At 49.2% G+C, this 23,299-nt stretch overlaps 1 protein-coding gene across 1 annotated transcript in view; it reads left to right on the top strand.

The window, feature by feature from the left end:
• Positions 1–1,711: 1,711 nt before the first annotated feature.
• The window catches only part of col6a4a (collagen, type VI, alpha 4a), a 105,341-nt gene continuing 83,753 nt past the window's right edge, over positions 1,712–23,299 (top strand). The window contains exons 1-10 of the mRNA XM_079570267.1: positions 1,712–1,737; positions 11,352–11,440; positions 12,891–13,487; positions 15,394–15,527; positions 16,269–16,514; positions 17,295–17,502; positions 19,659–20,228; positions 21,183–21,556; positions 21,619–21,865; positions 23,270–23,299. The exon at positions 23,270–23,299 is cut by the window's right edge and continues 296 nt beyond it. Coding sequence (XP_079426393.1) covers positions 11,353–11,440; positions 12,891–13,487; positions 15,394–15,527; positions 16,269–16,514; positions 17,295–17,502; positions 19,659–20,228; positions 21,183–21,556; positions 21,619–21,865; positions 23,270–23,299 — 2,494 coding nt within the window. The 5' untranslated portion in view covers positions 1,712–1,737; position 11,352. The remainder of the gene's footprint in view (positions 1,738–11,351; positions 11,441–12,890; positions 13,488–15,393; positions 15,528–16,268; positions 16,515–17,294; positions 17,503–19,658; positions 20,229–21,182; positions 21,557–21,618; positions 21,866–23,269) is intronic.

Raw genomic sequence — 23,299 nt, 5'->3', positions numbered from 1 at the left:
TGAGGGTCTGAGGGTCTGAGAGACTGAGGGACTGAGGGACTGAGGGTCTGAGGGTCTGAGGGTCTGAGGGACTGAGGGACTGAGGGTCTGAGAGACTGAGGGTCTGAGAGACTGAGGGTCTGAGAGACTGAGGGACTGAGGGACTGAGGGACTGAGGGACTGAGGGACTGAGGGACTGAGGGACTGAGGGACTGAGGGTCTGAGGGTCTGAGGGTCTGAGGGTCTGAGGGTCTGAGGGACTGAGGGTCTGAGGGACTGAGGGTCTGAGGGACTGAGGGACTGAGAGACTGAGGGACTGAGAGTCTGAGGGTCTGAGAGTCTGAGGGTCTGAGGGTCTGAGGGACTGAGGGTCTGAGGGACTGAGGGACTGAGAGACTGAGGGACTGAGGGACTGAGGGACTGAGGGACTGAGGGTCTGAGGGTCTGAGGGTCTGAGGGACTGAGGGACTGAGGGACTGAGGGACTGAGGGACTGAGGGACTGAGGGACTGAGGGACTGAGGGACTGAGGGTCTGAGGGTCTGAGGGTCTGAGGGACTGAGAGACTGAGGGACTGAGGGACTGAGGGTCTGAGGGTCTGAGGGTCTGAGGGACTGAGGGACTGAGGGACTGAGGGACTGAGGGACTGAGGGACTGAGGGACTGAGGGTCTGAGGGTCTGAGGGTCTGAGGGACTGAGAGACTGAGGGACTGAGGGTCTGAGGGTCTGAGAGACTGAGGGACTGAGAGTCTGAGAGACTGAGGGACTGAGAGTCTGAGGTCTGAGAGTCTGAGGGTCTGAGGATTGTAGATCATATAGTTTCCCTCTGTCTCCTCCTCAGACCTGCAGCTGAAAACTCCTCTGCACAAACAGCATCTGTACACCAGGGGGCGTGCTCACTCTTTTTATGTGTGGTCCATTTAGAGAGAGCACAACATGAGAAGCAGGAGAGAGAAAAGAAGAGCCAGAGCCGACTCTCCCAGAACCAGAAACACTGAAACTACAATGAAAGTTAAAGTTCAAGGGACAAATATGTCATGTTCATAATAACCCTCTGGATCCAGGTGTTTGTGTGGAGTTTGTTCCAGGTGTTTGTGTGGAGTTTGTTCCAGGTGTTTGTGTGGAGTTTGTTCCTGGTGTTTGTGTGGAGTTTGTTCCAGGTGTTTGTGTGGAGTTTGTTCCAGGTGTTTGTGTGGAGTTTGTTCCAGGTGTTTGTGTAGAGTTTGTTCCAGTCTCAGTGTCAGTGATTCAGACTCTGAGGCTTCACTCAGGTCGCTCATGGTTCCACCAGGGGGCGCTGTGGCCTCACAGGTGTGATGATGATGATGATGATGATGGAGGTCAGGGTCCGGGGGCTCAGGCTGCTTCTAAAACCCACAAGAAGAAATAAAAACATGGCGAAAATGAAAACAATGTAAATTAAGAAATCTGGAAAAAAAACATGGTTAAAAAAAATAAAAAAAGAACAAAGTAAAACAAACAAAACAAAAAACAATAGATAAATAAAAAATAAAAAAAAGTGTGTCCGGGGGCTGGCTCTGTGGAGGTGTGAAGGGAGGGTCCTGGGGGAGCTGGGGGGTGGTCCTGGAGGGGTTGGGGGGAGGTCCTGGGGGTGTTGGGGCGGTCCTGCGGGAGCTGGGGCGGTCCTGGGGGTGTTGGGGCGGTCCTGGGGGGGGAGGACCTGCGCCTCCTGGCCCCCTCACCTCCTCTCTGGGATCAGTCCGTACATGGACCTGGGACTGTGCTGATCTGGACTCACAGTAAGTCTCACTTTATTACATCTGTTTAGTCCTGGTTTAGTCCTGGTTTAGTCCTGGTTTAGTCCTGGTTTAGTCCTGGTTTAGTCCTGGTTTAGACCTGGTTTAGTCCTGGTTTAGCCCTGGTTTAGTCCTGGTTTAGACCTGGTTTAGTCCTGGTTTAGACCTGGTTTAGTCCTGGTTTAGACCTGGTTTAGACCTGGTTTAGTCCTGGTTTAGTCCTGGTTTAGTCCTGGTTTAGTCCTGGTTTAGACCTGGTTTAGTCCTGGTTTAGACCTGGTTTAGTCCTGGTTTAGACCTGGTTTAGTCCTGGTTTAGACCTGGTTTAGCCCTGGTTTAGTCCTGGTTTAGTCCTGGTTTAGCCCTGGTTTAGTCCTGGTTTAGTCCTGGTTTAGTCCTGGTTTAGACCTGGTTTAGTCCTGGTTTAGCCCTGGTTTAGACCTGGTTTAGTCCTGGTTTAGTCCTGGTTTAGACCTGGTTTAGCCCTGGTTTAGTCCTGGTTTAGTCCTGGTTTAGTCCTGGTTTAGACCTGGTTTAGTCCTGGTATAGTCTTGGTTTAGTCCTGGTTCAGTCCTGGTTTAGTCCTGGTTTAGTCCTGGTTCAGTCCTGGTTTAGTCCTGGTTTAGTCCTGGTTCAGTCCTGGTTTAGTCCTGGTTTAGTCCTGGTTTAGTCCTGGTTTAGTCCTGGTTTAGACCTGGTTTAGTCCTGGTTTAGACCCGGTTTAGTCCTGGTTTAGTCCTGGTTTAGTCCTGCTTTAGTCCTGGTTTAGTCCTGGTTTAGACCTGGTTTAGTCCTGGTTTAGACCTGGTTTAGTCCTGGTTTAGTCCTGGTTTAGTCCTGGTTTAGTCCTGGTTTAGACCTGGTTTAGTCCTGGTTTAGCCCTGGTTTAGTCCTGGTTTAGTCCTGGTTTAGCCCTGGTTTAGTCCTGGTTTAGTCCTGGTTTAGTCCTGGTTTAGCCCTGGTTTAGTCCTGGTTTAGTCCTGGTTTAGTCCTGGTTTAGTCCTGGTTTAGTCCTGGTTTAGACCTGGTTTAGTCCTGGTTTAGACCTGGTTTAGTCCTGGTTTAGTCCTGGTTTAGTCCTGCTTTAGTCCTGGTTTAGTCCTGGTTTAGTCCTGGTTTAGTCCTGGTTTAGTCCTGGTTTAGTCCTGCTTTAGTCCTGGTTTAGTCCTGGTTTAGTCCTGGTTTAGTCCTGGTTTAGTCCTGGTTTAGACCTGGTTTAGTCCTGGTTTAGCCCTGGTTTAGTCCTGGTTTAGACCTGGTTTAGTCCTGGTTTAGTCCTGCTTTAGACCTGCTTTAGTCCTGCTTTAGTCCTGCTTTAGACCTGCTTTAGTCCTGCTTTAGTCCTGCTTTAGACCTGGTTTAGTCCTGGTTTAGTCCTGGTTTAGTCCTGGTTTAGTCACATTTATGTAAACACTGATGAACATGTGTGCAGATGTTTTAAACGCTAAACACCTGGACACTGAGCCTCTGCTCTGGGTTCAGGACTCGCTCAGTGTCAGGAGCGTCTTTAGATGATTCTCCTGGACCATGTTTGGAAACGGCCCGAGAACTTTATTATGTTAAGACCTTTTTTACTTTCTTCCTTTATTTCTTACTTTATTTCTTACTTTATTTCTTTATTTGTTGGTGTCTTTCTTCAGTGCAGAGGTTCCCAAAGTGTGGCCCAGATGTTTGGGTCACGTCTGTCCCGGGCCGGCTCTCAGGACTTTAAAGTGTGGGACATGATGAGTTTTGGGGAAACAAAGGCTTCAGTGAGGCTGAAACTGATCCTCTTTATGCTTTTTATCTTTTTATCACTTTGTTTTTACTGGAGCTGAAACCGGACGATCACTTCATCTGGCCCTGCACTCCTCCGCTCTGTTAGACCTGGTTTAGTCCTGGTTTAGACCTGGTTTAGACCTGCTTTAGTCCCGCTCTGGTCCTGGTTTAGTCCTGGTTTAGTCCTGGTTTAGTCCTGGTTTAGACCTGGTTTAGTCCTGGTTTAGTCCTGGTTTAGTCCCGCTCTGGTCCCGCTCTGGTCCTGGTTTAGACCTGGTTTAGACCTGCTTTAGTCCCGCTCTGGTCCTGGTTTAGTCCTGGTTTAGTCCTGGTTTAGTCCTGGTTTAGTCCTGGTTTAGTCCTGGTTTAGTCCTGCTTTAGTCCTGGTTTAGTCCCGCTCTGGTCCCGCTCTGGTCCGGGTCTGATGGGGATTGGATCCAGATGGACTTCAGGCTCATTTTCGGGGCCCTCCGGGGGGGGGGGGGGTCTGTGACGGCCTTGAACATGTGTGTTAGAGGGGGGGTCGCTCATGTTAAGTATGTGTGTGTGTGTGTGGGGGGGGGTCCAGGGGGGGCTCAGGAGGGTCGCTCATGTTAAGTGTAATGTCTTCAGATCAGCGACCCTCCTGAGCCCCCCTGGACCCCCCTCACAGATTCAGCTGCAGAGATTGGGGGGTGATGATGATGATGATGATGTCAGTGCATGTGCATGTGTGTTAATGTTGGGGGGGGGCTCAGGGGGGGCTCAGGGGGGCTCTCTTTGTAAGTGATGAACGATCCTGTCTCTGAGACACGGAACAGACTCTTCATCTAAACCTCATCAAGGCCTCAGCGTCTCCGCGGCAACAAGCCCAGACCCGGCCCAGACCCGGCCCAGACCAGGCCCAGACCAGGCCCAGACCCGGCCCAGACCTGGGTTAGTGCTGGTTTGGTCCCTGCCTTTTTTGGTCTGAGTTTACTTTAGAGAAAAAGACAAATGGACTTTGGACGTTGGAGACGTTTAGAGGAGTTTAGAGGAGGATATTGACTCCTACTAACTCCACTGTAAACCAGGTCTAAACCGGGTCTAAACCAGGATACAGGTCCGTGTTTTCTCTCAGCTCAGGATCTGATCGGGTTCAGGAAATTCCTCATCAGAGACTTCCTCAGATATTTATCCAGGAATTCAGCCGAGTCCAGGCCGAGTCCAGGCCTGGTTTAGGCCCCAGGCCTGTGTCACTGTGAGGTCAGACCTCTGCAGCGGTGTGTTGGGTCCCGGGTTCGGGTTTAGTGTGCCCTAGTGTGCCCTAGTGTGCCCTAGTGTGCCCTAGTGTGCCCTAGTGTGCCCTAGTGTGCCCTAGTGTGCCCTAGTGTGCCCTAGTGTGCCCTAGTGTGCCCTAGTGTGCCGTGTGAGATCGTCTGCTGTGCCTTGGAAAATTATCCAATTTCACCTCGTTGTTTTTTTAAACATATTGATTATTCTCGGCACATGTTGCACCGTTTCCGAGTCTGTTTGGAGTCGGTGCTTCTAGAGCAGAGTCACCGTGTCATAAATGCTCCACAGGTCGCTCTTTGAAACAAGAGACTTAGTGATGCAGGTGCGGCAGGCAGCGGTGACTGATGCATTGTGGGTAGTGAGACTATACCCTGTTCCTATTCAAGACACTTTGATGTGAACGACTGAATATCGGTTTCAGGTTTATGTGTTTTTAATATTTTCTGCCTCAGGATTTTTTCAATGAAAAAAATGTGCCTTGGCTCAAAAAAGGTTGAAAAACATTGATCTAGACTTCACTCTGAGTACTACAGTATGCAGTACTCAGAGTGTAGTACATACTGTATATACTGCAGTACTCAGAGTGAAGTACATACTGCAGTACTCAGAGTGAAGTACATACTGTATATACTGCAGTACTCAGAGTGAAGTACATACTGTATATACTGCAGTGAAGTCCAGATGTTTACAGTTGTTCAGTGACGGATGTTTGATGTAAACACTTAGATCTGTGTTTATTCTGTTTCCTCTCAGTCCGTCAGACTTGGACCTGGGTCAGTCCTTCAGTCCTTCAGACCTGGTTTAGTCCTGGTTTAGTCCTGGTTTAGTCCTGGTTTAGTCCTGGTTTAGTCCTGGTTTAGTCCAGTTCCTGCCCTTGAAATGAGTTTCTTTCGTTCTTGAGTTCCCTTAAAGGAACAGGCCAGCGTTTTTCCACACTGAGATATGTTCTTACCTGAGCTGTGACGAGTTCTTTAGGACCTGTCTGATCTTCAGTCACGTAAACACAGCGCAGACGGCGTTAGCATTTAGCCTCTCCCTCTCTCCTCTATAGCTCCAAAACAGGTCAAGATAGAAGCTACCAAGCTCTTCCACGTTTCCCCTATTTAAATATGGTTACGTGAAGTGTTCCACTACAAAGTATAATTACACACAATTAAACAATGTGGATTTTCTAAGCGGATAAAAGGGGAACTATATTGTAAGGCCTAATAATACCAGGAGGAGTTTGAAACTACTCCAGGCTAAATGCTAACGGCGTCTGCGCTGTGTTTACGTGACTGAAGATCAGACAGGTCCTAAAGAACTCGTCACAGCTCAGGTAAGAACATATCTCAGTGTGGAGAAACGCTGGCCTGTCCCTTTAAAGGAATCTGTCCCTGAGGTGAAATACTGACTCTTAGATTCAGACAAAACATGTACAACAGGTCACTGAAGGTCTTTCCACGTGTCAGTGATTTCTTTCATCTTGATCTCAGACCTAATATTTCACCTCAGGGACGTGAAGCTCAAATCAAGAACAACAGAAACTTATTTTCAAGAAGACTTTCTACAGCGTCTCTCACTGAAAGTCAAAGCTGACTCCAGATGTTTCCTCAGATCCAGGTCAAGTCCAGGTTAAGTCCAGGTTAAGTCCAGGATAAAATCAGGAATGAGAGATTCGTCCTTTTCAAAACAAAGTCACGAGCGAAACTAATCAGGGATTTTTACAGCGAGGCTTTGGTTTGATGGAGTTTGTCTTTATCGCTCCAGAGGAACCAGAGTCTGAGAGAGAGCTGGACCTCACAGCTGAGAGGTCTGAGCCTCACAGCTGAGAGGTCTGAGCCTCACAGCTGAGAGGTCTGAGCCTCACAGCTGAGAGGTCTGAGCCTCACAGCTGAGAGGTCTGAGCCTCACAGCTGAGAGGTCTGAGCCTCACAGCTGAGAGGTCTGAGCCTCACAGCTGAGAGGTCTGAGCTCCTTCACGTCTGAGTTCAGCTCCTCCAGGTCTGAAGCTCCTCCGTGTTGGAGCTCCTTCACGGTGGCTTGGTGGTGGAGCTGGTGGTTTGTGTTTGACAGGGGGAGATGGAGAAGTTTGTGGAGCCGTAAACACTTTGCTGATGGAGGTCAGAGGTCGGACGTGCTCAGGATCTCGGTTTGTGCCGTGTTTGGACCAAACATCTGGCACAGCTGCAAATGTTTAGGATCAGCGAGTTTCTCTGATGTGTAATGTTCATAATGTTCAGCACGGAGGAGCAGCTGCAGCGGAGACCCGGTCTGGATCAGGACCCGGTCTGGATCAGGACCCAGATCAGGACCTGGTCTGGATCAGGTCTGGATCAGGTCTGAGTCTCCACTGACAGCGCCCCCTGGTGACGATCCCGTGAGCTGCACATGTTTCAGTCATTCCTGCAGCGATATCGGGAGCGAGGTTGTTGACACAATTAAAAACAAATTGAACCATAGAGAACTTCTTAAAAACTTAACAGATGATGCTTCTCTTGAGTTCTGCAGTAGTGCCACATCATGTTTGTACAGAGAGACCACACGTTTCATACTGGACTGGTGAGCTCGGCCCCACACAGAGACCGGATCATTGCGTGAAAGTTCTTATTAAACGAAAACAATTCAAATGAATCCTAATAGTCTTAGTTATTTTCTTTAAATTTAAGATGGGAGTCTACAACTACTAAGATATTTGAAATCATCTACTCTTTCAATATTTTTGTTATTTATTTGTATGTGAAAGCTGTCCATAGACCTTTGCCTCAATGAAAAGCACAGACACTGTTTTAGAAGAACTTAAAGACAAACAATGATCCTCCAGCCCCTGGGAGACCCTGATCATGTGTCTGTTTAACAGTTTTCTGTGGAGTTTTTGCTGAGACATAGATGACAGTGTCGTCAACATACAGCTGGCACTCAGCCTCAGTACAAATGTCTGGAAGGTCATTAATATAAAGACAGAATAAGATGGGACCCAGGATGGAGCCTTGCGGTATCCCCATTTTGTATTCCTGACTTCCAGATATCGTGCCACTGATTTTCACACTCTGTGTCCTGGAATCCAAATATGACGTAAACCAGCTCAGAGTTTGTTCTGAAAATTAAACTGCTTTGATTTATGCTTTGGACAAGGTGGTCGACAGTGACAAAGGCCTTATGAAGGTCTAAGAACACGGCACCGACCACATTCCCTCTGTCCAGATCTTTTTTAATTGTATCTATTAAGTAGCAGGTTGCTATTTCTGTTGAATATTTTGGCCTAAAGCCGAACTGCTTTGGATGAAGAACATTATTATATTCGAGATAATCGTTTAATTGATTTGAAACAGTTTTTTCTATTACCTTGGAGAAAATTGGAAGAATTGAAACCGGCCTGTAATTGCACGCTTGATCAGGATCTCCAGCTTTAAACATTGGGCTGATAAGACCTTGTTTTAATTTCTGTGGACATTTCTCACTAGTGATTGACAGGTTTACCAGATAAAGAATCTCTGTGCTTTCTGACAAAGTTAGAATCTAATCCGAAAACATCCTTGGCTTTAGACGGTTTAAGATGACTGATTATTTGTTTAATAGAAGCCTCATTTGTTTGTGCAATAGAACATGCATTTTCCCCATGGGCTTATTGTTTTTTCATTGAGTTTCATTGGTTTAAAAGATGCTGCTCTTTGTTCCACTGATGTCACAAAATAGGTATTAAGAACAAAAATCCATTTGCATACGGTCAGTTATCAGTTTGCCATCGATATTTAGTTGTGTTGTGGATCTGGCTTCTTGTTTGGAATCATTGTTAGTCAGTCTATGCGTATGTTTCCAAAGACAAGCACTGTTTCCTTTGGATTCTTCCATCACATGCACAAAGTCTGCAGTTTTTTCACTTACCACTTTATTTCTAAGGCTTTTAAAAATGTCATTATCTGTGTTTCGTTTTGTTGAGATTTCTTTTTTACTACTGTTCAGGTTCTGCTGTTCAGGTTCTGCTGCTCAGGTTCTGCTGCTACAACATGAATAACATACAGAGTGTAACAGTTACTAAAGTTGTTCCTCTGAGCTCAGAACTTCCTCCTCTGCGAGTGGAGGGAAAAACCAAACAGATGAATCCAGACTAACTTCACCTCCAGCCTTCACAACATCACAACTAAACATATATCGTATTATATCGTATTGTATTCAGTATCAGCAAATACTCATACCAAAGTACTGGTAAAGTGGTACAAAGTGGTATCAGAGAAAACGCTCTTAAACCCTTCCATGTGAGCTGGAGAATGCTTCATGCACTGAGGCATACGGACCCACTCTGGTTCGATCCTGGTGTTTCCGCACAGACACATTTTCACAGAGTTATTTCTCTGACACTTCTTTAAACCGAACCTCGTGTGATGTGGCAGACACAGGAAGTGGGCAGCCCCCGGGGATCGTGGGTAATGCGGTTTCCACTCACATGAACTCCGCTGGTCTACAGGCCTCGTCACCGAGAGTCTGCACAGGCTTTTACAGTGAGCTCTCAGTCGCCCAGGCGGATCACAGAGGAGGGAACTTTAAAGTGAAGTCATTTAAGGAAAGAAACGACAGGGTTTTAATCAGACTCCAACTTTAAACTTTCATCCCATAACTCCAAAGAAACATGATTCATTCTTCACTGACTGAGGAGGAGGAACCTATTGTGCATGTTTTGAGTTGTGTCTGTTCCTAATCAGAGCTGATGATTTAAAGTCTTCGTTATGAAACACTCGGTGTTTGTGACAGCAGATGTTTCAGAGTGATGGAGGGTTTGGGCGGAGCCGCCGCAGAGTTTCTCCATATCAGGGTCTGACGGAGCCGCACAGGCCCAGGGGAGGCTCTGCACCAGACCATATAAACATCACCGAGGCCTGAGGAGACAAACATACACCAAATCACCATCACCGACTCTGAACACGACCAAATCACCATCACCGAGGCCTGAGGGAGACAAACATACACCAAATCACCATCACCAACTCTGAACACGACCAAATCCACATCACCGACTCTGAACACGACCAAATCCACATCACCAACTCTACAGGCGACCATATCCACACCCCCGAGGCCTGAGGAGACAAACACGACCAAATCACCATCACCGACTCTAAACACGACCAAATCACCATCACCGACTCTGAACACGACCATATAAACATCACCGACTCTAAACACGACCAAATCCACATCACCGACTCTGCACGAGACCATATAAACATCACCGAGGCCTGAGGAGACAAACATACACCAAATCACCATCACCGACTCTGAACACGACCAAATCACCATCACCGAGGCCTGAGGGAGACAAACATACACCAAATCACCATCACCGACTCTAAACACGACCAAATCACCATCACCGACTCTAAACACGACCAAATCACCATCACCGACTCTAAACACGACCAAATCACCATCACCGACTCTAAACACGACCATATCACCATCACCGACTCTAAACACGACCATATCACCATCACCGACTCTAAACACGACCATATCACCATCACCGACTCTAAACACGACCATATCACCATCACCGACTCTAAACACGACCATATCACCATCACCGACTCTAAACACGACCATATCACCATCACCGACTCTAAACACGACCATATCCACACCCCCGAGGCCTGAGGGAGACAAACATACACTATATCCACATCACTGACTCTGCACACAACCGACAGAAGGGAATCTACATGGGTACATGTTTTAGTACCCGGAGCTAACCACTGTGCCACCGTGCCCCCACACAGTGTTTTGTCCTGTGGTTCTGGCAGCATCAGCAGAAAGTGGCCTTTTCTGAAGCTTCTTGACCTTTAAATCTGCCTAATAGACCCTTTAGTTATTTGTAAACGTTCCGGGCTCAGCTGGAGGCAGGAATCTATTTCAATTGGAGCTGTTGTCATGGTAACGATAAACAAATGTTTAACTGTTTTTGGAAACATCAAATCAACTTTTTTTTATCGTCTCAAATGTGGTTCCTCTTGGTCTGGCACCTTAAGCCACAACAGGACCACATTATTTAGTTGTAGTTTTACACTTATAATCGCTAGTTTTAGTTTAATCTTATTTCTCTTGATCACTGGCACTTCCTGCCTCCATATGATGTCAGCAGTTAAAGGGTCTATTGTACTTAATTATAATCATCATTATTATTATCAAGCTATTCTTATCTTTTCTCATCAGAACCTGCAGATTCCACTTCTCATGTCACTTTAGATGTTTAAGAACCAGGTTTGCAGGACTCGTTTTAAGACTGAAATCTCTAGTTTCCGACACACAAAGGTTTCCAAATCTCTATCGCGTTGGCTCCAAAATGATGTCGGGATTAAATCACAATCCAGCACCTCCTCCAGATCCAGCGCCTCCTCCAGCCGTAACTGAAGCTCAGAGCTGAAGAACTCACAGATAACATTCCAAACATATCTGAACCCATGAGGACGGCTGTGAGTGAAGCAGTAAAAACCACAGAGAAGTTTGTAATAATGGAACTTTGGATGCTGTCTTATTGAGTCTTCTTCTTTTTGGCAGTTTTTATATTGTTCAAACACTAAACATGCACAATAGGGCCCGCTGGTGACGCATCACTGACGTCTGATTCTCCTCAGGATGTTGGAGATGGCGCCTCGAGGGTCTGTGCTGCTGCTGCTGCTCCACGTCCTGGTCCTGAGCCGGTCCAGCCAGGCACAACGGACAGGTGAGGTCCAGGGTCACGGGGTCACGGGGGTCTGACTGCTCAGCCACACTGGTCACACACCGGCCACGCTGGTCACACAACGGCCACGCTGGTCACACAACGGCCAGACTGGTCACACACCGGCCACACTGGTCACACACCGGCCACGCTGGTCACACAACGGCCACGCTGGTCACACACTGTAGGAGCTGTTTATCTGTGCTTCTGCCTGATGGTTCGCTCAGACCAAACGAGTCAGAGCAGATATAAACCGTCCTGGATCCGCTTCATCTGGGCGTTAGCAGATGTAAACCGTCCTGGATCCGCTTCGTCAGGTCGTTAGCAGATGGACAGTGGTTATGATGATGCACAGAGGGTCAGCCAGTTCCGCTTTACCTGGAGCTCACAGCCTCTAGGCCAGAGTAATTTGAAAGCTAAGACCTACAGAACTCATCTAAACTCCTTCCTAGTTTTTGTTGTCAAGTTTTAGTCACTTTTATGGATTTTTTGTTGCGTTTTGGCCACAACTCGTTTCAACAAATCAAAAATGTGACAAAAACGAGGGAAGAGTTTAGATCAGTTGTTCTTTTCCAGTTGGCTTTATTAAGTTCATACAAATGGGGTTATGGTTATGGTTAGGGTTAGGGTTATGGTTGTGGTGCAGGATCAAGGCCTAAGTTAGAAGGTAGAAAGACGTGTCACCCCAAACATCAGTTCTTTTCTCTGAGCTCCGTCCCAGATAATTCTGAACTCACTTTGACTCGTTTGGTCTGAACGTTCACCACTCTGCCACTGCCTGCGCCGAAAACAGTCAGTCACAAACTGTTCAACTCAGGCCGCTCACGCCTCACGCTTTTCTCCAACGCTTCACCAAAGCTTTACCAACGCTTCACGAGAGCTTCACCAACGCTTCACTAGAGCTTCACCAACGCTTCACTAGAGCTTCACCAAAGCTTCAGTAGAGCTTCACCAAAGCTTCAGTAGAGCTTCACCAACGCTTCACCAAAGCTTCACTAGAGCTTCACCAGAGCTTCACCAAAGCTTCACCAAAGCTTCACCAAAGCTTCAGTAGAGCTTCACCAACGCTTCACCAGAGCTTCACTAGAGCTTCACCAAAGCTTCACTAGAGCTTCACCAAAGCTTCAGTAGAGCTTCACCGGAGCTTCAGTAGAGCTTCACCAACGCTTCAGTAGAGCTTCACCAACGCTTCACCAAAGCTTCACTAGAGCTTCACCAACGCTTCAGTAGAGCTTCACCAACGCTTCACCAAAGCTTCACCTGAGCTTCACCAACGCTTCACCAAAGCTTCACCTGAGCTTCACCAAAGCTTCACCAAAGCTTCACCAAAGCTTCACTAGAGTCGGTCCAACGTCTGGTCCGACGTCTGGTCCGACGTCCGGTCCGATGTCTGGTCCGATGTCTGGTCCGATGTCTGGTCCGGTGTCTGGTCTGACGTGGGCGTGGTCCTCAGTCTGCACGCAGGAGGCCGTGGCCGACCTGGTGTTCCTGGTGGACGGCTCGTGGAGCATCGGGACACAGAACTTCGAGCAGATCCGTCGCTTCCTGTGGTCGCTGGTGAGCGGCTTCGACGTGTCGCCTGAGCGTGTGCGTGTGGGGCTGGTGCAGTACAGCAACACGCCGCGCTCCGAGTTCCACCTCAACACCTTCCAGACCAAAGAGCGCATCCTGGACGCCGTGGCCCGCCTGCCGTACATGGGCGGGGGCACGCACACCGGGCTGGGCCTGGACTTCCTGCTAGACGAGGCCTTCACCGCGGTGGCCGGCAGCAGGGCGGGGCAGAGCGTGCCTCAGATCGCCGTGGTCATCACCGACGGGAAGTCCCAGGACGACGTGGTGGAGCAGGCGCGGCGGCTGAAGAAACGCGGCATCGTCATCTACGCCATCGGCATCAAGGACGCCGACGAGGAGCAGCTGCGCGAGATCGCAGACCAAAACGTGTACAGCGTGTCCGACTTCGGAGCGCTGCAGGAGATCTCTCTCAACGTGGTGCAAACGCTCTGCACCAGCGTCGAGGAGGCCAAGAGACAGGTCACCCAGCTGACCAAAGGTAAAGAGACAGGTCACCCAGCTGACCAAAGGTAAAGAGACAGGTCACCCAGCTGACCAAAGGTAAAGAGACAGGTCACCCAGCTGACCAAAGGTATAGAGACAGGTCACTCAGCTGACCAAAGGTAAAGAGACAGGTTACTTAAGTAAAGAGACAGGTCACTCAGCTGACCAAAGGTAAAGAGACAGGTCACTCAGGTAAAGAGACAGGTCACTCAGGTAAAGAGACAGGTCACTCAGGTAAAGAGACAGGTCACTCAGCTCAACAACACTTGGCCGACCAAAGTGCTTCTCTTAAAAACACAGAGAAAAAAAACATTTAGTATAAAATGACAAAAAGCATAAAGTACCAGAACTAGGTGTATAATAACTAAGTTACTTTTTAACTCTGTAATCAGTAATCCGATTACTTTTTCATGTAGTCTGTGGCAACACTGTCCAGGACATCACATCACCTTTCTCCCGTGTTTCCCTATGGCAGAGTACTAGTGTCACTTTTCTCCCATGTTTCCCTATGGCAGAGTACTAGTGTCGCTTTTCTCCCATGTTTCCCTATGGCAGAGTACTAGTGTCGCTTTTCTCCCATGTTTCCCTATGGCAGAGTACTAGCGTCACTTTTCTCCCATGTTTCCCTATGGCAGAGTACCAGCATCACTTTTCTCCCATGTTTCCCTATGGCAGAGTACCAGCGTCGCTTTTCTCCATGTTTCCCTATGGCAGAGTACCAGCATCGCTGTTCTCCCATGTTTCCTATGGCAGAGTACCAGCGTCGCTGTTCTCCCATGTTTCCCTATGGCAGAGTACCAGTGTCACTTTTCTCCATGTTTCCTATGGCAGAGTACCAGTGTCACTTTTCTGCCATGTTTCCCTATGGCAGAGTACCAGTGTCACTTTTCTCCATGTTTCCCTATGGCAGAGTACCAGTGTCACTTTTCTCCATGTTTCCCTATGGCAGAGTACCAGTGTCACTTTTCTCCATGTTTCCTATGGCAGAGTACCAGTGTCACCTTTCTCCCGTGTTTCCCTATGGCAGAGTACTAGTGTCACTTTTCTCCCATGTTTCCCTATGGCAGAGTACCAGTGTCGCTTTTCTCCATGTTTCCCTATGGCAGAGTACCAGCGTCACTTTTCTCCATGTTTCCCTATGGCAGAGTACTAGTGTCACTTTTCTCCCATGTTTCCTATGGCAGAGTACTAGTGTCACTTTTCTCCATGTTTCCTATGGCAGAGTACTAGTGTCACTATTCTCCATGTTTCCCTATGGCAGAGTACCAGTGTCACTTTTCTCCCATGTTTCCCTATGGCAGAGTACCAATGTCACTTTTCTCCCATGTTTCCCTATGGCAGAGTACTAGAGCCACTTTTCTCCATGTTTCCCTATGGCAGAGTACCAGCGTCACTTTTCTCCATGTTTCCCTATGGCAGATTACCAGAGTCACTTTTCTCCATGTTTCCTATGGCAGATTAAGGGATGCTGGTCCTCCTCCAGGGGGAAAAATACATATTTATTTCATTCATTTCAATGTTTATTTGAGATATTTGTGTAAAAATAAACAGGAATAATTTGTGACATATAATTACTAAGAAACGTACAAAGGAAAGATCAAAAGCTGAAGAATAAAACTTGTTAACGCCCCTTTCTCAGGGTCATTCACTCATAACAAAAGCATGAAACTGTACTAATGGCTTTGATTTAGTTTCGAGATTGGAGAAAAACGGCTCCAAATCCAAAGCTGACGGATAAATGTAAAGATTTATGTTGTCCATATTCATGAAGCTGCTGGTTTGAGCGGCTCCAGAGTCGAAGGAGGGACATTTCTCAGTTCCAGTCATCTGGACGCAGCATTAGAACCTCTGAGTCGGTGGTCGGGAGTAGAACCTCTGACTCTTCTAACGGCTCGTTCCAGAATGTGCCAGAGCGACCGTGGCTGACGTGGTGTTCCTGGTGGACGGGTCGTCGAGCATCGGGCCGAGCAGCTTCGAGGAGATGAGAGGATTCCTGCGCAGCGTCATCAGCGGACTGGACATCGCTGAGGACAAGGTCAGGGGGGAGGAGGGGGGAGGACCGGGGAGGAGGGGGGAGGACAGGGGAGGAGGGGGGAGGACAGGGGAGGAGGGGGGAGGACAGGGGAGGAGGGGGGAGGTCACTCAGCTGACCAAAGGTAAAGAGACCTATGGCAGAGTACGAGCGTCACTTTTCTCCCATGTTTCCTATGGCAGAGTACCAGTGTCACTTTCCTCCATGTTTCCTATGGCAGAGTACCAGTGTCACTTTCCTCCATGTTTCCTATGGCAGAGTAGCAGTGTCACTTTTCTCCCACGTTTCCTATGGCAGAGTACCAGTGTCACTTTTCTCCATGTTTCCTATGGCAGAGTACCAGTGTCACTTTCCTCCATGTTTCCTATGGCAGAGTAGCAGTGTCACTTTTCTCCCATGTTTCCTATGGCAGAGTACCAGTGTCACTTTCCTCCATGTTTCCTATGGCAGAGTACCAGTGTCACTTTTCTCCCTTGTTTCCTATGGCAGAGTACGAGCGTTACTTTTCTCCCATGTTTCCTATGGCAGAGTACCACTGTCACTTTTCTCCCATGTTTCCTATGGCAGAGTACCAGTGTCACAGGGGAGGAGTGGGAGGAGGACGGGGAGGAGGGGGGGAACAGGAGTTAAATAAGGGGGGGGGGGGGTCTGGTTACGTTTTGGAATAAATTAGATACTAAAAAAATCGACTTTTTCCCAAACTCTTCCAAACTGTGGTTGTTGATGTTGCTCTCGCTCGTCCAGGTGCGGGTGGCTCTGGCGCAGTACAGCGACGAGCCGTATCAGGAGTTCCTCCTCAAAGAGCACCTGGAGAAGAGCGCCCTGCTGGAGGCGCTGGAGAAGGTCCCGTACCGCACCGGGGGCACGGAGACCGGAAAGGCCCTGGACTTCATCCGGACCAACTACTTCACCGCCGAGGCCGGCAGCCGGGCGGACCAGAGGGTACCCCAGATCGCTGTGGTCATCACCGACGGAGACTCCACTGATCAGGTACCACAGGAGGGTTTAGACCAGGTACCACATGCTCAGGAGAGGCCATTGTGATGAGCATTTAAAGCTGGGGTACCTCACTTTGTGTTTTTGTAGAGTATGTTTATTTTTGCTTCTATATTACCATATTAAAGCATGTTTTAGGTGCTCGCCCAGGCGCTCCGGCAGGCGGGGGTCCTGGTCTTAGTCTCACTGTGACCTCCTCTTTAGGTGCTCGCCCCGGCCCAGGCGCTCCGGCAGGCGGGGGTCCTGGTCTTAGTCTCACTGTGACCTCCTCTTTAGGTGCTCGCCCCGGCCCAGGCGCTCCGGCAGGCGGGGGTCCTGGTCTTTGTCTCACTGTGACCTCCTCTTTAGGTGCTCGCCCCGGCCCAGGCGCTCCGGCAGGCGGGGGTCCTGGTCTTTGTCTCACTGTGACCTCCTCTTTAGGTGCTCGCCCCGGCCCAGGCGCTCCGGCAGGCGGGGGTCCTGGTCTTAGTCTCACTGTGACCTCCTCTTTAGGTGCTCGCCCCGGCCCAAGCGCTCCGGCAGGCGGGGGTCCTGGTCTTAGTCTCACTGTGACCTCCTCTTTATGTGCTCGCCCAGGCCCAGGCGCTCCTGCAGGCGGGGGTCCTGGTCTTAGTCTCACTGTGACCTCCTGTTTAGGTGCTCGCCCCGGCCCAGGCGCTCCTGCAGGCGGGGGTCCTGGTCTTAGTCTCACTGTGACCTCCTCTTTAGGTGCTCGCCCAGGCGCTCCGGCAGGCGGGGGTCCTGGTCTTAGTCTCACTGTGACCTCCTCTTTAGGTGCTCGCCCCGGCCCAGGCGCTCCGGCAGGCGGGGGTCCTGGTCTTCACCATCGGGGTGGGACAGGCCAATGATGCGCAGCTGCAGGAAATCGCCTCACGACCGTTCCAGCGTTTCATCCTGAAGATCGACTCGTACGAGGCCCTGTCGAGGCTCACGGACGGACTCCTGCAGACCGTGTGTGTGTCCATGGAGGACGTGAGAGTGGGTGAGGACGGGGGAGAGGGGGGAGAGGGGGGGGGAGAGGGGGAGGGGGAGAGAGGGGGGAGAGAGGGGAGAGGGGGGAGAGAGGGGGGAGGGAGGGGGGATAGGGAGGGGGGGAGAGGCTCACGGACGGACTCCTGCAGACCGTGTGTGTGTCCATGGAGGACGTGAGAGTGGGTGAGGACGGGGGAAAGGGGGGGAAAGGGGGGGAGAGGGGGGGAGAGAGGGGGGAGAGAGGGGGAGAGAGGGGGGAGAGGGGTGAGGACGGGGGAGAGGGGGGAGACTCATTTTGAGTAACTGTATTCTGGTAAAGTTACTCATTCATCTGAGAGTATTTAGATTACAGTTACTTTCCAGTATCAGTCATTACATTTTAGCTCGATTTTCACATCATGAAGAACTTTTAATCTTGGTGTTTTTCCTCCTACAATTGAATAAAGATTTAAAAGTGTCACATGATGCCGTATCTGCTGCTCCATTGGCCAAGAGTTAAAGAGTTTCTCTTAATGCAAAGAGAGTTCATATCGGGGAATAAATGTGATAGTATTAAAAGTATTCAGAATACTACGGAGACCTGGAAGTGACATTAGACAAAAAATATTTGAGGGGTGAATTTTTTTTTTTTTTTTAAGAAAAATAAAAATATATTTATATATTTTTTCCCAACAAATTATTTCGGGGGAACGTGATAATTATCTTGGGGGAATGAGATAATTCTCACATTCCCCCAAGATAATTTGTTGGGAAAAAAATAAAATAAATATTTCTTCAAAAATATATATATTTTTTTCTTTTCTTTTTTTACCCTGAGATAATTATCACGTTCCCCGAGATATTTTTTGGAGGGGAAAAAAAGACACTTTTTATATTTCTTCAAAAAGAAATTATCTTTTTATTTATTTATTTCTTTACCCCGAGATAATATTTTTTGGGGAAAAAAATATGTATATATATATATTTTTTTTTTTATATATTTCTTCAAAACATTTTCTTTTTTACCCCGAGATAATTATTAGTTTTAGTTTTTATAATCTAAAACATTTTTCACCCCTCAAATTTTTTTTGTCTAATGTCTCTTCCAGGCCTCCGTAGTACACAGAACTCTGAATAGACAAAGTAACTGAACATGTTCCAAAATACATTTTAAAGCGAGTATTCAGTAACTAAATACAATTTCAAGTATTCTCTCCAACACTGGTGATGAGTCATCGAGAAAAACTTGAAAAAGGAAAGTTTACTCCTGATTTCAGTCACACGTTAGAAATCTGTCCCTCAGCCACAGGTTTGAACACAAGATTAGAAAGCTGCTGATGAAGTTTCCTCACGCTCTGCTCTGTCTCCAGCGCTGGTTTTAGGAGGCTGTGTTGTTCTTGTTCCTCACGCTCTGCTCTGTCTCCAGCTCTGGTTTTAGGAGGCCGTGTTGTTCTTGTTCCTCACGCTCTGCTCTGTCTCCAGCTCTGGTTTTAGGAGGCCGTGTTGTTCTTGTTAGTTGAAGTTTCCTCACGCTCTGCTCTGTCTCCAGCTCTGGTTTTAGGAGGCCGCGTTGTTCTTGTTCCTCACGCTCTGCTCTGTCTCCAGCTCTGGTTTTAGGAGGCCGTGTTGTTCTTGTTAGTTGAAGTTTCCTCACGCTCTGCTCTGTCTCCAGCTCTGGTTTTAGGAGGCCGTGTTGTTCTTGTTCCTCACGCTCTGCTCTGTCTCCAGCGCTGGTTTTTGGAGGCCGTGTTGTTCTTGTTCCTCACGCTCTGCTCTGTCTCCAGCTCTGGTTTTAGGAGGCCGTGTTGTTCTTGTTCTTGGTTGAAGTTCCCTCACGCTCTGCTCTGTCTCCAGCTCTGGTTTTAGGAGGCCGTGTTGTTCTTGTTAGTTGAAGTTTCCTCACGCTCTGCTCCGTCTCCAGCGCTGGTTTTAGGAGGCCGTGTTGTTCTTGTTCTTAGTTGAAGTTTCCTCACGCTCTGCTCCGTCTCCAGCTCTGGTTTTAGGAGGCCGTGTTGTTCTTGTTCTTAGTTGAAGTTCCCTCACGCTCTGCTCTGTCTCCAGCTCTGGTTTTAGGAGGCCGTGTTGTTCTTGTTCTTAGTTGAAGTTTCCTCACGCTCTGCTCCGTCTCCAGCGCTGGTTTTAGGAGGCCGTGTTGTTCTTGTTCCTCACGCTCTGCTCTGTCTCCAGCGCTGGCGGAGAAGTTCGCGGACATCTTCTTCCTGGTGGACAGCGGCCTCTCTCAGACGGACTTCCAGCAGGTGCGGACGTTCCTGACCCGGTTGGTGAACCAGCTGAACGTGGGCGCTGATGCCTACAGGGTGGGTCTGGCTCAGTACGGCTCCACGGTGAAGACGGAGTTCCTCCTGAACGCTCACCAGACCAAAGAGCAGACTCTGTCCGACGTGAGGAAGTTCCGACTGCGGCGTCCTCAGCCCGGCGAGCAGAGGAACCTGGGCGCGGCGCTGCAGCACGCGGCGGTGACCTTCTTCACGGAGGCGGCGGGCAGCCGGGCGGAGCAGGGCTTCAGGCAGTACCTGGTGGTGCTGAGCGGGAAGGCGTCCGACGACTCCGTGTACAAGGCGTCGCGCGTGGTGAAGACGGCGGGCGCCACGGTGGTGGGCGTGTCCCTGGGGGCGCCCATGAGCGAGATGAAGGTGGTGTCGTCCGCGACTCACTCCTACGAGTTTGTGCCCAACATCGCGCCCACGCTGAAGGCGGTGTTCGAGCAGCAGCAGGTGGAGGACGCCGTGAGCGGAGGTCAGAGCCACACACACACACACACAAACACACACACACAAACACACACACACACACACACACACACACCCACGCTGAAGGCGGTGTTCGAGCAGCAGCAGGTGGAGGACGCCGTGAGCGGAGGTCAGAGCCACACACACAGTCACACACAGTCACACACAGTAACACACAGTAACACACAGTAACACACAGTCACACACATCACACACACAGTAACACACACACAGTAACACACAGTCACACACACACACACACACACACACACACACACACACACACACACACACACACACACACACACAGTAACACACAGTCATTACGGATCTGAAACATTTCATTCTGATCATTTTCCTCCATTTTTATTATTTAGTTATTGTTCTCATTTTTCAACATGTTTCCCACATTTATGGACATTGGCGATGAACTCCATGTTGTACATTTGGAAATCTCCCAAACTGTGATTTTGGTCTGATCTTATTTGGGTTTCTCAAAACCCAGATAATGATCCAAAAGTCTCTGAGGCCCAGATAATGATCCAAAAGTCTCTGAGGCCCAGATAATGATCCAAAAGTCTCTGAGGCCCAGATAATGATCCAAAAGTCTCTGAGGCCCAGATAATGATCCAAAAGTCTCTGAGGCCCAGATAATGATCCAAAAGTCTCTGGGGCCCAGATAATGATCCAAAAGTCTCTGGGGCCCAGATAATGATCCAAAAGTCTCTGGGGCCCAGATAATGGGGTTTAGATACGAAAAACACAGGAGTAAATAAATGTGTTGCCTCTGAGGCCCCTGTTACTGTTGTAGTGGATATGTTTCCCAAATGTGACCTCTCCTCTCTGACCTCTCGTCTCTGACCTCTCCTCTCTGACCTTTGACCTCCCTGACCTCTCTCTCCTCTCTGACCTCTCTGACCTCTCGTCTCTGTCCTCTCTGACCTCTGACCTCTGACCTCAGACTGCCGCTCGGCGAAGCTGGCCGACATCGTGTTCATCGTGGACGAGTCCGGCAGCATCGGGACGCCGAACTTCCAGCTGGTGCGGACGTTCCTGCACTCGGTGGTCAGTGGTCTGGAGGTCGGCCCCACCCGCGTGCGAGTGGGCGTGGTCATGTATAACGACCGCCCCACGGCGCAGGTTTACCTGGACAGCTTCAACAACAAGACCGACCTGCTGAACTTCATCAAGATCCTGCCGTACCGCGGCGGCGGCACCAACACGGGCAAAGCGCTCAACTTCACCCGCCAGAGCGTGTTCACGGCGCTGCGGGGCAGCCGCGCCGGCAAGGGCGTCCAGCAGGTGGCGGTGGTCATCACGGACGGCGAGTCCCAGGTCAGACGCACGTTTCATCACAGTCATCATCAGAATGTGTGTTTAACCTGTGGCGTTTCCAGGACGACGTGGCGGCGGCCGGCGTGGAGCTGCGGCGAGCGGGCGTGACCGTGTACGCGCTCGGCGTGAAGAACGCCAACAAGCAGGAGCTGGACAAGATGGCGTCGTACCCGGCGAACAAACACGTCTTCATCGTGGACAGTTTCACCAAACTCAAGACTGTGGAGCAGGTCCTGCAGAAGACGCTCTGCCACAACATCTTCAGGAGCGCCATCACCACGGCGACCAGGAGGACGGGCCTCAGAGAGGGTACTTAATAACTTTATATTAATAACAGGCCGTCACCACGGCGACCAGGAGGACGGGCCTCAGAGAGGGTACTTAATAACTTTATATTAATAACAGGCCGTCACCACGGCGACCAGGAGGACGGGCCTCAGAGAGGGTACTTAATAACTTTATATTAATAACAGGCCGTCACCACGGCGACCAGGAGGACGGGCCTCAAAGAGGGTACTTAATAACTTTATATTAATAACAGGCCGTCACCACGGCAACCAGGAGGACGGGCCTCAGGGAGGGTACTTAATAACTTTATATTAATAACAGGCCGTCACCACGGCGACCAGGAGGACGGGCCTCAAAGAGGGTACTTAATAACTTTATATTAATAACAGGCCGTCACCACGGCGACCAGGAGGACGGGCCTCAGAGAGGGTACTTAATAACTTTATATTAAACAGATACGCGTTTGGTTTCTGCGATGAGGGGCAATAGCACCCCCTTCAGAGCACAGAGTTAAAATGAATGGGACAAACACAATGACAGTTAGTTTGGTGAACGTCCTGCCCCCCCACATTTTGACCCCTCACAAAGGTTAACGATGGCCACGCCCCGTCTCTGAGAAAGAGTCTAAACCTGTTCATAACCTGAGGCGGTGAACAGACGATCACACCAACACCAAACCTGTTTCTCCAGGCTGCGCGCTGACTCATGTTTATCAGGGGAGGAGGGGGTCCACATCATGAGCAGCCAGTGATGCAGAGGGATTCTTTACAGCAGACATGGTGGCCATTCACCAACCATCCATCTGACCCTCCAGGGTCACACGGCCTCATCAGGGAACACGACTGTAATGAGTCTCATGTATTTCTGAGCCACTGCAGCCGTTTCTGCTTCAGCTTCAGTGAACAGTTTAGGGGAGGCCGGATAGAAGGTTTATGCACAACTGCAGCCTCTGGAGGGTCCGACACCTTCATGTTCGGGAGACTCCAGCTTTGTAGCAGCTGTTCTCTTAATCTGATGTGTTTGTTTGGCAGAAACCAACTGGGCTTAACATGAAAACTAATCATCACAGGCGTCTGAAACCATCCACGAGCGCTCACACATGTGTATATTTATCCAGACTGCGCACTGACCTGTGTTACTCTCGTTTTAAAGTCTGCGTATGAACATATATTTCCTGTCTGCGTATGAATATATAGTACTTCCTGTCTTAAAGGCTGCTTGTGAATAGTACTTCCTGTCTTAAAGGCTGCTTGTGAATAGTACTTCCTGTCTTAAAGGCTGCTTGTGAATAGTACTTCCTGTCTTAAAGTCTGCGTATGAATATATATTTCCTGTCTGCGTATGAATAAGTACTTCCTGTCTTAAAGGCTGCGTATGAACATATATTTCCTGTCTGCATATGAATAAATACCTCCTGTCTTAAAGGCTGCGTGCAGACGGACGAGGCCGACATCT

Source organism: Gobius niger (assembly GCF_951799975.1).
Source record: "Gobius niger genome assembly, chromosome: 13".
NCBI classification, from domain to species: Eukaryota; Metazoa; Chordata; class Actinopteri; order Gobiiformes; family Gobiidae; genus Gobius; species Gobius niger.
This window is presented reverse-complemented; position numbering and strand designations above follow the sequence as displayed.